The following is a 16,740-nucleotide window of genomic DNA, read 5'->3' as shown; positions in this document are numbered from 1 at the left end:
ATTTAAAGAGCTTGATGCAATACTTTTCAATAAAAAATATTTGTTACTTAAAGTTATAAGTTTTATACAATGGATTACAAGGAACTTCCATCAGAAACAAAAATATACTTTTCTAAATCAACTTTTCGCGATGTTTTCATATGTGCAATTAGACTTTTTCTATCACTTCTAAGTTTTAATATTAATAATATCATTAAAAAATAAGTATTTACATATAAAAATATAATTAAGAACAAAAAAAATTGTTTTAAATGAATACTGATTTTGATTATTAATATGTTAAAAATAAGGAAAATGACATATTAACCTATTTTTTTAATCCTATAAAGTTGATTTTTGTGCAAGTATATAATAAAAAAAATTAATTTATTACCATAACTTTTAGCTCAATTTGCAAGTTTAAAATTGACATCATTAAATAGGAAATTTTATGAGAATTAAAGAAAATGTATTGTTAAGATTAATATGAAGTCAGGAAATTTTATAACAACTATTTATAGTAAATTTATCGAAAAAGCTCAATATTTTTTTGAATTTTTATCGTAATAGATAACTTAAATAGAAATAATAATAATCATTTCCTAGTAATTTTTGGTGTTAAAAAAGATTCTACAATTGAAATATGAACTGAATTAATTTTAATGATTTACTTTAACTAAAATAACTAATGAAAAAAAAAAGTTGTTAAAAAGATATAAAAACCCATTGTTAATTCAGGAGAAACTAACAATTATTTTAGCTTCGATGCGAAGCTGAGAAGGTATTGGTTTTACTATGATATGTTTTTTTTGTGTCTGTTACCACTTTTTCTCAGCTCTCACCGAATGGATTTCTTTCAACGATACGCCAAAAGATCACAAATCGTATCTAGTCAAAGACATTACCCTTAAAAATTTANTTTTCTCAGCTCTCACCGAATGGATTTCTTTCAACGATACGTCAAAAGATCACAAATCGTATCTAGTCAAAGACATTACCCTTAAAAATTTTAAAAATTTCCCTCGTTCCCCGTAAATGAGGGAAACCTCCAAAAAAATTACAAATTTAAAAATCAGTAATTTTCAAAATTTTTTCAATTTTTTTTACTTAAAATTGCCATAACTTTTTTAAAAATGAACATATCAATATAATTCTTTTTTTATATAGATGCTTGATGTCTTTACCTATCATTTGGTATATTTTTTTTTAAATCGGACCCTTTATCTGCCCACAGGGAGGGATTTAAAATGACTTTTTCACAAAAAATTTAATTTTTTAACTTAAATTTTGAAAATGTTCCGGAAGGTCTGACACTTTTATATATATTTTAAATTAAAGCTTATGTAATATACTTTAATTAGAAAAAAAAAAATTTGACCTCTGGACTTGTCTTCATGGTGAAAATGGCTACCAAATGCTATTTTTGTGTGAAAATTCTCGATTTTATAATTTACATTTTTAACTTTATAATGCTATAACTTATTGAAAAGTGTATGGATCAACACAATTTTTTTATGAGAAATAATATTTTTTAATAATCCCTTTTTCATTCGACATACTTTATCTGAATCAAGATATTAATAAGGAACTAGCAGATCATGTAGCTTTTGGAATAATACACAAATTTTTTTAAAATTAAAANATGAGAAATAATATTTTTTAATAATCCCTTTTTCATTCGACATACTTTATCTGAATCAAGATATTAATAAGGAACTAGCAGATAATGTAGCTTTTGGAATAATACACAAATTTTTTTTAAATTAAAAACANAAGGAACTAGCAGATCATGTAGCTTTTGGAATAATACACAAATTTTTTTAAAATTAAAAACAATCTAAAGATTTGCATCGAAGCGTTTATTTTTGATAGTGATTTTAATTACTGTCAGATATCATTATACTTGATCCAACTATGCCACGGCACCACTGTGCCGCGACCCCCCTGTGCTGGGTTTTTTTAGAAATTATTTATATAGCAACATGTTATCAAAAAATTTGAAATATTATAGTCTAGTAGTAGCACAGACAAATAGATTAAAAAAATTATTAATTTACAAAGTAAAATGATTTAATTTTGTAATTGAAACCTATCATATCAAACTTGATTCGTCAATAAATACTTTGAAATCATTATAAATGAATGATTTTAATTGTCTGTATGGAGAACATAGGATAAGTCACTGCTTAATTCAACTAGATACGAATTGTAATCATTTGACGTATCGTTGAAAAAGGTAGGTCAAGTTAGATCAGAGAAAATAAATGATAGTCACAAAAAATACTCTCTCAGCTTCGCTCGAAGCTAAAACAATGGAGCCATGACATAGTATAGGTGATACCTGACAGTGATTAATATCACTGACATAAAAAAACGATTCAATGAGAATTTATTAAATATCCTAGTTATTATATTTGTAATTTTACAATTTTTATGACTTAAAATTTCAATTTAATATTAAATGTTTGCTATATTATTTGTTTAATTGAAAAAAATATTTTATTTTCTTTAATAGATGATTTCTCATAGAAAAATTGTCAGAACAATTTTTTTTTTTTGAATATTAAATTTAATTAGATAAACATTAAATTGAGAAATTCATTATAGGTGAGAAATTGTATTATTTCTTTAATATTGTAGTTTACATCAGTCATTAAATTGATATAGGTCGAGAGATATGAGATTATTAGAATATTTTCAAAAATTGAGTTGAATAAAAATTCACATACGTGAGTGGTCTTATTCCAAACCTTCCTTCTTCTTAGGGTTTTCATCACATTTTCAGAAAAAACAAACTAAAACAAATTTTATTGTCGCTAGTAATTTTATTAAAATTTTGGATCAGCATTTAAATTTAAAAAAAAAATCCTTTTTCATGGTGACATAATTTTTTTAAATTGAGGGGTTTTGTTAAAATTTTAGACATGGATACATTCAGCTAAATTTAAGTTAGGTTCTTATGACATATTGGTTATTAAATATAATCCAATGAGAATTGTCATAATCAGGCATAAAAAAAACGCACATCAAATAAAAATAATACATTCTCAGCTTCGACACGAAGCTGAAATACTATGAAGTATAAAAATAACGATATGAAGAATTTTTACTAAATTCTAATTTTACTAAAAATATTTTTCATAACTTCCTATATGCATAGTCACTAGATAGTGGATTTGTAAAAAAAATTATAACATTGTTTCCCTACAAGCTAAACATAAATATAAATTAAGTCTTGTTTTTAAATTAATAATGGCAGTATCGACGGCTATGAATTATTAGAGAAAATTAAATTTTAAGAACCTAATATCAATACTCGTTATCATTTATTGTTTTATTTAGTCTCAGTCAACATTTATAACATTTTGTTATAAATTGTCGAATTAACCGTACTATTATAAGTATGTATAATTTTAATTTTTGCTTTGATCACATTATACAATTGTGTTTTTAATTTGTAGTATGTATTATTACATTATCTATAAATTATCTTTTTATTTTTACTTTTTGACATGTGTTCTTAAACAGTTAATTAAATAAATTAAAAGTTCCCCTTCAACCATTAAGTATTGAACACTACGCAGTTTATAGTAAACATTCATCTACATATTTATATTAATTTAATTGTAAATAATATAATATACTATAAAAACTAGAACTACAACTGTAAAAATGGGCAAAGTTCTAAATAGCCTATACTACAAAAAAAAGTAACCTATATTATAACCAAATTTGTCTACCTTAATTAACGATCTCATTTTATACATACTTTCATGAGCAATACTTCCATTTATTTCTATCGCTTAACACTTTATTATTAACATTTATTATTCTAAGACGGTGGAGCTTAATGTACACTTAAAATTACAAGTCTATCATAATTAGAAATCGAGATATGGGGATTCGAAAAATTGGATGAGTCGTTTCATCACGATACACGAGCATTGCCAGAACATATGGTCCACCTCAGATCATTAACTATAACTATTCTTATCAAATTTTATAAAAATATAAATGACAGAAAACAACAGTGATGACAAATATAAATATCTAACAATGATTAAAATCATTATCATAAAACACTTCGATGCAAATCTAGTGTTTCATTTTTAGAATTGTTAGATTTTTATAAGCAAATCAACTACTCTTATTTACTTAATTATATCCTGATTACAAGTTTCGAGTTTTAAAGTGTAAAACAGACAAATAAATACTTATTATGGCAACCAAATTTTAGTATTACAATTTTTACATTTATTATTACTATAGCAAACACGTACCTAAATTAAAATATGAATTTATCAAAAATAAAGAAAAGAGAACTATCTTTCTATTTTTGATTATTCCGACTTTAGTTAATTAGTTATTCTTAAAAAAATCATTCTATATCTAAAAATCATTCTATATTGTTTAATATTTATCATTCATTTACAATTTGCATTTAAGTTTTAGAGATAGATCCAAGAAATTAATACATGAAATGTTTCATGTTTCTTTTTGGTTAGAACCTTAAATATAACAAAATGTTAATTTATTTTTTGAGATGAATTACTAAAAGAAAACTTGGTCAAATTTCAAAATAAGTTTAGTAATTATAATTATAAAGCTTAAGTCAAATGAGTCATTAAAACTAAATAAAACAAAACTTATCATATTTCATTATATATATTTTTTTATTTTTTGGCGAGAATATTTGTCACACAGCACAATAGTGCAAATTATTCCATAGTGTACATGTATTGTTATAAACTGATTTAAGTTTGTATGTTATGGTTTATTTCCATTTTTACTATCTGATTACAAATACAAAAAAAAGGTGATATTTATCATAACAAAAAAACAAACTTAACTGTAAATAAAAAATTGTTTGAATCCATCAGATGTGTAGTCCTATTATGAAAATATTATTTAATGTAATGGTTAAGATCTCGCAATTTATCGCCATATGCAATTTCTTTCTCTAATATTAAAATTACAAATTAAAAAAAATAAAATAAAATAGTAAACAAAAAAATTATATGTACAAATATAAAATTACATTTATATTTTACAGGAGGTATTTTCAGTTAAAACCTTAAATTAGTACAAAATTCAATGGCATAATTTAATATTATACTCCTGAAAAATCAAAATGTAATTTTAAAATTCATCATAATATATCAGTCTGTAAAGAAATATTTTTACGGTAAATTTTGTAAAGTTTTAGTAAAAATATAGGAATCTCTAATATAAAAATTAAAAATTTGAATCCAATATTTATTATTATTTTTGTTGAGACAAAACCAATTTTCTACAGTTATTCTGTACAAAATTACTTTTAAATCTATAACTTAAAAATTAACTTATTTGTATTTACAAAGTTTAAAATTAAAATTTCCGAGGTACGAAAAGAAAATTCCGATAAGAATCTAAAAGAGATCACTCGTCATCATCTTCTTCTTCATCATCCTCTTCACTTTCATCTTTAACTTGCATCATTTGTTGCTGCTGTTGCTGTGCAAGAATTTGTTGTTGTTGTTGAATTAACATTTGATGTTGTTGTTGTTGTTGCATTAAATTGGGCTTACCTTTATTTTTGTACTCGGTCATTTCCTAAAACATCAAAAAATACATATAACATATTGAAATATAATGTAAGTTGCATTAAATTTTAAGTAGATAATCTAAACATACTCTTTCATATCTTGCTTTGTCTTTTTCTGCCATTGCTTCGTATTTTTGTTTTACAGTAATATCAGCATCAGACCATTTTTTACCTAACTCTTTAGCTACATCACCAACACCATATTCTGGATTCACAGCCTTAACTTTTCCACGCTCGTCATTACAAAACCAAAAGAATGCAGACCTTCAAAAAAAATATAACTTTTTAGCATCTTGATCAAAATATATTATAGATTAAGATGTCTATTAAGTTTTTAATCATTTCCATTCACTATTATGTATCCAAATTTTTGCAACCACCATTTATTATATAACCCATAATATAATTTGGGAAAGTTAATGTTGTAAGTTAATATAAAATGTAGAGTAACATCACCAGTATATGAACTATAGAAGTGAACTAACACAACAGTTTTTATAGAAATAATTTCCTTATATATATATATTGATTGTTTCAACAACAACAGAATACGATTTTGAAAATTTAATTCACAATAAGATGAACATTTTTTTTAATTTATAATGCTTTACTAACTTATTTTAATGAAAGATAAATATTATAACAATCTCTTTTTACACTTTCAATTCTAATCTTCATCAACAATATTATTATTATAAAAATAAGAGTTCATATAAGTTTTTAACTTGTGATAACAATGATAACAGAGTATATCATAACAATCATCTAGCAGCTAATTTTAAATGTTCACTTATGTCAATCTACCAGTATAAAGAAATAAACCATAATTATTATTTGTAAATAACTAAAAAGGTTGTAATTTTTTTTCCTGTAACATTTTTATTACAATTATACAAATTATATATAAATATAAATAACTTTTAATTTAGTTCCCTTTTTTTGTTAAAGTTTTAAGATCAATTTTAAGACAATTTAAAATTACGGGTCTGATTGCTAGTAGTTTTTAAAACTAACAAAATATCTAAATTAAGTCTTACTGCAATAACATAGTTTTGATACAATATCCTTAACTGTTCATTCAGAAAAAGACTTTTTAATTTTCAATATTTCATTATGAATTTTGAAACTATGTGTTAGTTAATTACTAATATTTTTACATTACTATAATATAGAATTTTTCAGGGAATAAATACTTATGAACTTTATAATTATAACATTAAAATAATATAAATTAATAAAGAACTTTATAAGATGAAAAACTCTTAACTGTTTACTCATTCGTGAAGTCACTCTATATTAAACATTATGGTGTTAAGTAAATATTTAGTAAAATATAAAAAAAACATTCATCATACAATAGCAGTAATTGAACATATAACTTACAAGGAGCGTTTTGGAGCATTAGGATCTTTGATTTGCTTCCTTTTTTTACCGCGGACCTTTTCACCCTTAGGAGGTATATAACTCTGCATTTCAGTATCATATCTCATTTTATCTTTGTCGGCCATCTCATGGAATCTTTTCTTTTCTTTTTCATTCATTGTCTGTAAACAATAATATGTATATTAAGTCAGTTTAGACTTAAATTTTTTTAGCTTGCTATATGACAGCTGTTCCGAAAGAATAATTTTTTTTTTTTACATAATTATATCTTTCATTAATTAATCAAACTATAAGATTTAATAATTATCTGTATTATAATATTTTGTTAATATTATCATATTACATCAATTATATTAAAATATAGATTTTATATACTGAAATAACATCTTGATGTTTCAATATGATTACTTACTTTAGTTAAAGTATTATATTATATTATATTATAAAGTATTATATACTAAAATTTAAAGCTAATTTTACTATTAGTATTATAACAACAGTTCATACTATATCATTTAATACAGACAAAATAATTACAATTATCTCTTAACTATTTATGATTATCCCAACAAATTCACTCAATTTACGATTTTCAAAACAAACTGCATAAACAATAAGCTTTTACTAACAGTTAAAGCATTAATTTGATCATATCTAAATATTTCGAAACATTATTTATAAGTTTGAAAGACAACATCTATTCTCGAAATATAAAACATGTCAGTTAAAATTTTCTTTAGTTAACAGATTAAAATAATTTATAAGTTAAATAAAAATAAACGAAATATTTCTTTTTTACATATTTTCTTTACATTAACTGTCCCGATTAATTAATATATAACTTTTTCATAATGTCGGAAATAAATTTTCAACTTATTATTCGGTTGAAAACACTATTGAAGGTAATTTTTGTTTTCTTTTGAAAATATTTTACGAAAATAAATATTCTGTCCTATTCTCACTTCGCCCCACACACTTCAGAGATATTTCCTATTACTTCTCACTTACACTCGCAAATTGTAATATATCTTTTATGATAAGATCTTAATGTACTATGGAAAACCAAGCGAATATTCTTAATGTGTGTGTAAGAACATAGAGCTATGCGACTATTTTCGCATACCACTTGCACGTCCTCATTTTACACAGATATAGTTCATATCATACATCTCGAGCGAGTTTGAGGGGCGGTTATGTTCGGTGTAAGATAGGGGGAGGGTTAATTTTAATAATTGCGCCAGCGCTCTCAGTTTTAAACTTCACTGCCGTCGTGTTTCCCCTTGCGCACTGCAGTCACCGCTGCCAATGCCCAGTTATATGCGCTATTCCCGCACCCTCCAGAAAACAACCCCAGCATTTTACACACAAAAAATCGATGGCAAAGAACCCCAGAACTCATTCCAACACACATACACATTCACCCTATTGCCACTACTATCCCTCCACAGCCGGCGCCGACCCGGCTAATGACCGGCATAAATATGAGAAAATGAAGGGAGATATTTTTCAAAAATATATTATTTTATAGATTAATGAAGAATTTAGATATGAAAAAGAACATCCTACCGTTTAAATATTATTAATATTCGGTAACGGACAATGCACTTAAGTAGATTATTTAATTATTTATTTACTTTTACTAGAAGTAATCCGTTCAATTGGAATTTTAGAGTCCCTATATTAAAAGTATTAAATAAAATATAAGTTATTAATAGTAATTAATGTCAAAAAACAGGATGGCGTTCTAAATAATAACATTGTACATATACAGTAAAACAATGATCATTTGGCTACTGCGTCATTAGTACATAGAATGTAAACGCGTAAGTTTTATTAAATATTTTGGTTGGCAACAGTGGGTGCCGGTTAAACGTGTGTTGATGTACAACAAGCCACGGTCGAAGGATCTAGGAAGCAAGGGGGTAGGGGATCTATCGTTTTAAAACTGGTTCCATGGTATGTTGCTGCAACCGCCATCTCTGACCCGTCCACTCACCCCCTTAACCAAAAACCAGTCCCATGGAAACCCAGCGGTTCCCTACAGTAATATTGTTATAACGAATACACACGTTCAGCGATATTAAAACATGATCACCATCATATTTCGAGAAAAAAAATAACATTTAGTTGCTCAATTTAGTGTGTACGAGTAACGATTAAACTCTGCTCGCATTGAATTCGGGTAAAATATAAACAGTTGACAAAGATACTTCATATTAATTTCTCATACGTTACAAGTATAAAAAATGAATGCACGTTGAAATGCATTTAAATATTATCTAGTCCTACAGTAACTTCAGAGACGTAAGCAGGTGCCATGTGCAACATAGTGCGACGGGTGCGGGGGAAAACGGTTTTTTTTTTTTGACAACAACAATTCGTATCATAAAATTTCGGTACAACCACGAAAACGAAATCAACGTCTATACTTTGTTGGATGTCGACTAAGATAAAATTATAAAACTAATAGTCCCACAGAGAAAAATTACTACAAGAATAGAACATGAGGCTCGATTTGGGTCAGAATAAATAAAAAAAAAAAAACACTGGAAAACAAACGTAAACATGCGACAGCCTTAGTTACTAAGCGGTGGCTAAATTAGTTGTTAGTCAAGTAAAAAATAATTAGAGCAAAAATATTTATTTATGCGGCACACGCTCCCACAGACACTATGATAAATTATTTATCAATCGATACTGACCTTCCACCTTTCGGCGCATTTCTTCGAAAATTCAGCAAATATTACATTTTCATCTGGATGTTTCTTTTTGTGTTCTTCGCGGCACGTTTGTACAAAATAGGCGTATGCGGTCATACGACCCCTTGGTTTAGCGTCAGGCCCTTTGCCTCTAGGCATCTTCCCTCGGTTCTGAAAAACAAAAGAAATGAGTATTAAAAAAAGATAGTTATTTACGATAACTACTTTACGCCATACAATTAAAATATTTCATTTGTACAGTGGTAACGTTCATAAAAAAAAAAAACTAATACAACATACAACAATACTTGATTAAACTATTAAAAAAATATTAATTAAAGAAAACATCTGTTCGTATAAAATCTTCAGACCGTAAAATACGGTTTAGTAGCTAAGCTTAGAAACACAGAATTTTAAAATTTGTACGCTTCACTGGTATACATTGTTTATACTAGTTTATTATTATTTAAATTTTTTAATTAAATATAATCAGGTAAATTTTGAGCTACGATGGTCATCCAACTATATACCCGCATTTTAAAAGCAGAGTTTAATAAATACATGAATTTTTATCGTTGATTTTGTAACAGTAATACAACTTATACGTTATTCATAACTTATGGCATATTCTAAATCTCTTAATAGATTGTCATTAGAAAAAAAAATTAACCTGGAAATAAGACCCACAATTAATGATGTATTGACAACAAATTTTTTTTTCCGTAAAATTACATTAGATTTAGCCAATGTCCCGATTTTCAAGCTACTTCAGGTAAATGTAACAAAACATTTACTTTAGTTTTTCATTCTAGTAGAAGGCACCAATGAGTTAGGTACGTTGTAGATGTGGGTAAACTACATTAGAAGAAAGGTCTAGGGTAAAATAACAGGTTTTCGTTGCAGCCGAGTTTCTTTTTTTTTTTTACGACATGTCAAACATCCAACAGCAAAAAACACGAACCAATTACGTTATCAAGAATTTCTTATCCTAGACGGTTATCTAATACTTAGAAGAGAAGATATTGATACGAGATATTCGATTGAAGTTTAGATAAGATGAGTTAGACGCACTTTCAAAAAAAAAAAAGGTGTCGTACCTCGACAACTTGACGAATTCTACTATTTTAAAATCATGACGCCACACAATTGAAAGTATATACGAAAATACACGATTAAATAAAAAGATGACAAAAAAAAAATCAACAGGTTAGTAGGGCAAAAAACTACTGACTTATTTTTAAAAACAAATACGGATTTCCTGATTATGCGAGACGACGATGTTGCTCGTCTTCAAACACATAGAAGTATATCGCCACGGGCCATACAACAGACTGGCATCCAAGTTTTCATTCATAGAGCAAACAACGCACAACACAAACAGCACATCGTTATTAAGTACCTACACTTTACACTGAACTCTACAATGACTGTATTGTTCCACGATAAAAATGGTGGCTAGAACGAGACACGACAGTGTAATGTAAAACCGACAATTGAAAGTGAAGGCTAACGACCTGGTTCAATCATTTCGATATTGTGTATTTAAAGTCAAATAGAAAACAATATGGAACAGCAATAATAAAAAAAATAATAGTCATTTACCCGGCGTTGGGTAGATTATACAGTTAACAGTATTTTTCAGAGTCAAATTTACTACAACTGTTTAAAACACAATTAATATGACAAGGCATATCAAAACTAAACCACTACTACCACGACTAATGACTTCAAATAAATTCTAAAACAAGATAATAACAACAATTTACAATATGAGATAACATAATCTACTATTATCAACAATAAATATCACATAAATTAGGCAGTAATGGACAAAATCGAGTTGGGTCAACCATAATTATACAATAATTGCAACGGTAGATTTATTTTTACTGATACACATGTTAAACCTAAAATATTGTAAAAATAATGTACACGAAACTTGACTGAAAAGCCGAGAGAACAAGTGAATAATAAACAGATTTTCTTGTAACCGCTGGACCAGAAATAATATTCCATGAAGGCTATGGGGGACCCTTGAAAACCTTGACATTGTGTCGTTGTTAACAATTAACATCTTTTTTGACTGATACTCAAACCTAAACCACAGACTACTATCAGAAAATGTTTTCCCACGTTGTACTAATTAAAAATAATCCAATCACTAATGAAAATATCAACGATTCATATTTATATTGCATGACACAATAATACAACACAAAACTTTTTACTCAACAATAATCCTATATAAGAGATTTAGATAGAAAACTACTACCAAAAACCAAGCGTTGACATTAAAAAATCATGTACCTAAAAACAAACAATTGAAACGAAAACTGTGAAATAGTAACTAAATCATTTTAGATCCTAATATTACCCAACATTGTCCTTATAGCAAGAACCGAGCAGCAATAACAGAACATTACATGGCCACACAGATTACTTTCCATTTATTCGTTCAATGACAAACGTTCACAACATTTTTAATATAATAAAATACATAATAAAAAAATAAATAAATAGAAATATTATTATAACGTAACAACGAACATACTTCAAAATACGTAACACGATATCCGCATAAAAACGAATAGGTATGTAAATGGTAGACACAAAAAAATCAATATCCGCGACAAGATAACACGGAACAACTCCCGAAGGATGATTAATATGACATGGTCTAACCTAACCGGTTAAAAACACCAATACTTTGCTCATACCTTACATGATAGCCTAAAAATCGGTACAATAAAAAATATGTAATGATTAATAATTAGTTATCTAGAAAAGCGTTTGAAAACACGTGAACGCACAACTATAATGATAAGAAGCGTCCACCTCCACACCGCGCCCGCATCTCATCATCATAGGGCCCCTTTCTACGAATACACGCCAACGCACCATCATTAACAGTGATCATCATTAATTAAAAATTAAACTAAAAAAACGGAGCCTGGGCGAAACGTCCGGCACGATAAGGACCGGAAGCTGTTGGAACGTACGAAATGGCGCGCACGCTCGCAGTTTTTGGGTAGAATCAAATAAAGCATTTTATGTTATCACACTTAATTACCATGATCGCATTAGGCGACGGAACGTTATGTAAATTTTGAATATTGTTGTCCATTGCGCCTGGATACGGCCACCATTGTGCGGCTGCAGCAGCGGCGATACCGTAGTCCGCATAGTTGGCCATCGGGTTTCTAGAGCTGCTAGTAACCGTTGTATTGCTGTTGCTAGTGGATACGTTGTTCATCTGCTGTTGCTGTTGATGCTGTTGTTGCTGTTGTTGTTGTTGCTGCAGTTGTTGGTGTTGTTGATGGCTGAATGTGGACGCCATTTTATAAAATTGCTGTGCAGCGGACACCGCAGCAGCGGCTTGCTGTTGCTGTTGCTGTGCTGCAGCAGCCACAGCAGCCAGTTGCTGCTGATGGTGTTGGTTCAACAACTGTTGTTGCTGCTGCTGCTGCTGTTGTTGTTGTTGCTGCTGCATATGCTGTTGTTGAGGATCTTGTTGATTGTTACTCCACCAAACATTGGCGGCGGCGGCGGCCGCGTGGTCGTCTCGGTTGCCCCAGCCGACATTGTTGCCCGCGCGGTTTTCGGACATGCCGCCTGAGACTATACAGAGTCTGTGGTGGTATTCGCGCGATTTTATCTCCTAGTCGGGCGGCACTATCCGCACAAACGTTACGAACACGCGCACCAACTACACACTACGGTCGCACAATAAACGCGTGTACGTACGAAATGTTCAGATTTGCGTTATTCGTCACACACACGATGTTCGCTTGTCGGTCGGATCCGTACGCGCGCGTACTATAGAAGCACACGAGACAAGAGCGGTGCGTACACGCTCGTACACACACACACACGCGCGCACGTTGAATAGACTATATATATAAAAAAAAAAACAAAGGGAACAACGCGACAGCAACGGACGCGCGTGTATATGGTTAGATCTAACAGTGCAAACGCGCAGACGACGGTTAAAACTGCTATGGAAAAGGCGGCGGAGAGAGAGAAGGAGAAAAAATAACGAGGCAGACCTGCGTGTTCGTATGGCCCGCCACTAGCCGAACAACAACGACGGCGACGGATATATCCCCACCATCACCACAGCCGGCACCGACCGTTTTATAAAAACCCAATGGCGCTGCCGCCCCGGACCCCACCCTCCGCATCATAAATACCGGTAAACCGGCATTGCCAACCTCATCTCTGTGAATCGTGAGAGCCCGAACAAAGAACGCTGCATGTATATGTATACAAAATATACGAGAGTAAACGTGTACGGGTGGTAGCTGGAGAGAGCGCGAGAATAAAAACCGCGCGCGCCAAGGCCACCGGTCGTTCAAGGTTTCCGCAGTTCACCACCATGGACGCGAGGCGCGCGCGGTCGTAGTGGTCGCAGCGTCCTTTCCCTTTCTTCCCTTGGACGGAGGCAACGGCACCTACGCACACCAACATACAAAATATATAAAACACCAGTACTCGATCAAGTACAATCGGTTAGAAAAACTACCCGGCCGCATGGAAGAATAAAAACTAATTGTATCCTTGCACACCCTCTAGCGGTATATAATTATACTTAATTACTTTATGTAATATGGCGACCACGCTTAGATAGCTACAAAATCGATCGAACAGTCGAACTGCTCAAAAACAATCTTTTCTATTAATTTTAATAAAATAATAATACACTTAATAGCAATTAAAAACCTGGAATTTTAAAATCAACATTATCTCGGACCAAACAACATACTAACTTTTTTTGAAACGAATTAGTAATGCACAATTAAAAAGAAGATAAACGATATCACATGATATCTCAACCTTATGACAATTAGATACAACCAAAGTATTTCGTTGAAAAATATACATACATAATTTTACATCTTTAAATAAATAAGCTACATATTATAGGGTAAAACAGCAAATGTGGCCTATCTAATAGGATAAGTAAATAGGTTTAGCCACTTTTGATATCAGAAGCCTTCAATTAACATATAATTATAACTGAAATAAAGCCTGGATCAAAATTATATTTTAAAATATATCGAAAATATAAATTAGAATTATATCAATGTATTTTTCATTCAGATTAAAATAACGGAAAGACACAACAGAGGGATAAATTATAGTATGGGGCAAGATGGCGGTTATACCGTTAGGGGTACATAAAAAGTTCTCAACACGCGTCCCTCTTTCCATTGATTTAAACTATTTAAAATCAATGCTCATGACCACCCGGTTTATACAAGAAAACTAACCATTGTCAAATCCCTTTTATACTTTATAATTCAACCATACAATTAGCATAAAACGGGTTCTCTTGAATATTTAATATAACATATGACAATCAGCTTCTTCAAACAAAAATGGATAATTTACCAAAATATAAACCGACTAATTATGGAGGTGAAAATTTTATTTAAACAATGATAGATATAGATAAAAAAATCAAGGACAAATGTATAACCAGGTTATTGCAGTTCAAATGTATAAATTATATTATTAATACACGTCATGGGAATATTGAAACAATTAATCCTTTAAAAGGACTTCAAAAAGTCTAGTCTAACTTTAGCTAAAAACAAATATAAAATGTTGAATTAAACTACTAAATTTACCACTTATATTGTTAACAAATAAAACTTAAAATATATTTTATATTAACTTCTATATACTTCAAAAAGGGTCATAAAGTGGCGATGTAAATCTCGAATAAATTGAACTAAAATTGATAATATAATAATAAATAACGAGAGGAATGCTATTTACAATAACGAATAAACAAACAATAAAACTCCATAACGAATAAAATAAAGAAATCAAATCGATGTCAATTACAGCAAAACCATTCATTAATAACCCTTTCGTAAAAGACATTAGGTATACTATACAGCATTAAACCTAAATATCAAATTATGTCAGCGCTGTTTACAGACAATGTTTCACAATACATAAAAAATTTATAATTATAAATTAACTTAAATATTGACAAATTAAACTACTGAAGTATTATCAAAAACACTTAGAAAACACGAATGTTTTAGTTAAACATCTGTGAGGAAATTATCACATTAAACACTGAAGATATAAAATTTCTTACCTTGGGAAGTTACTCTGCGATCAATTCAACGAAAAAATAAATATCTTGTCTCTACAAATTACTACTCATCTTTAGGGCTAGGAACTATATGCATTTATAAATTTTTGTCTAAGTTACTTTAAAGGGTCCCAAGTTTGTGCAACTGTTTCACAGGATTAGCGTAGAAATACAATAATTTTAGGGTGATAAACCCCTAATCCCCATAAAACTATAATCTCAGTAACAACACGACAATTAATGAAAATTTTTATTGACTGATGGTGTGTGTGTTCATAAAAACCTATCAACATTTATAAATGGGTATAATTCTTAGCCCTACTCATTGTACTAAAATTTGATAACAGTAAACAATACGACTCACTTGCTTTCACAAGGAATATCTAAGCTTACCACTTTAAAATATCCTGAGTGTGCTAAGTTAAATCTAAAAAAAGTTTATATGCATGTTTAAAATTTTAATTTTTCAAAAATCATTTAACCTACAGAAATAGTAGTTATTCTGAAATTAGTAATTTTTACTTCAGGAAAAAATTACTTTTTATAACCTCGAAAAATACTATTTTCTGTATGCATACAACTAAAAGACAAAAAAATATTCATAATCTATAAAAATATTTATATCTGAATTATAGGTTCATAATTTTTGCAATTATTTTATGTGGTTAATCTAGACTTTACTCTCTATTTATCCATCAATGGTTTAAAATGCGTAAAACCGAATATAATTAACATTATGATTAACAAAATTAACAATTAAAGGAAAATTATAAATAATTTACGACTATCCAGTTGTTTATGAAATAAAGCCAACTATAATTTGATGGTGGAACAATCTAAATTAATTTTCTCTTTTAGTATTAAAAAATATATATTGACAAATTAAACACAAGACAAAAACGAAAAATTAATGCAGTGGGTTTCAATGGTTTTGAATTTAATGGTATACCTATATCTACGTCTGATATTGAAATTCGACCGAACTC

The 16,740-nt window shown here is 29.2% G+C and overlaps 1 protein-coding gene across 1 annotated transcript; it reads right to left on the bottom strand.

Moving 5' to 3' along the window:
* Positions 1-4,633: 4,633 nt before the first annotated feature.
* On the bottom strand, positions 4,634-13,694 carry LOC126894551 (high mobility group protein DSP1-like). Its single transcript, XM_050665639.1, has 5 exons — positions 12,716-13,694; positions 9,649-9,816; positions 6,947-7,107; positions 5,653-5,827; positions 4,634-5,571 (listed from the first exon to the last, which is right to left on the bottom strand). The coding sequence occupies exons 1-5, from the start codon at positions 13,250-13,252 to the stop codon at positions 5,398-5,400; spliced, it is 1,215 nt and encodes a 404-aa protein (XP_050521596.1). The 5' UTR covers positions 13,253-13,694; the 3' UTR covers positions 4,634-5,397.
* Between the last annotated feature and the right edge of the window lie 3,046 nt (positions 13,695-16,740).

The sequence above is a fragment of the Daktulosphaira vitifoliae genome, unplaced genomic scaffold, assembly GCF_025091365.1.
Source record: "Daktulosphaira vitifoliae isolate Bord-2020 unplaced genomic scaffold, ASM2509136v1 Scaffold_1, whole genome shotgun sequence".
Lineage (NCBI taxonomy): Eukaryota > Metazoa > Arthropoda > Insecta > Hemiptera > Phylloxeridae > Daktulosphaira > Daktulosphaira vitifoliae.
This window is presented reverse-complemented; position numbering and strand designations above follow the sequence as displayed.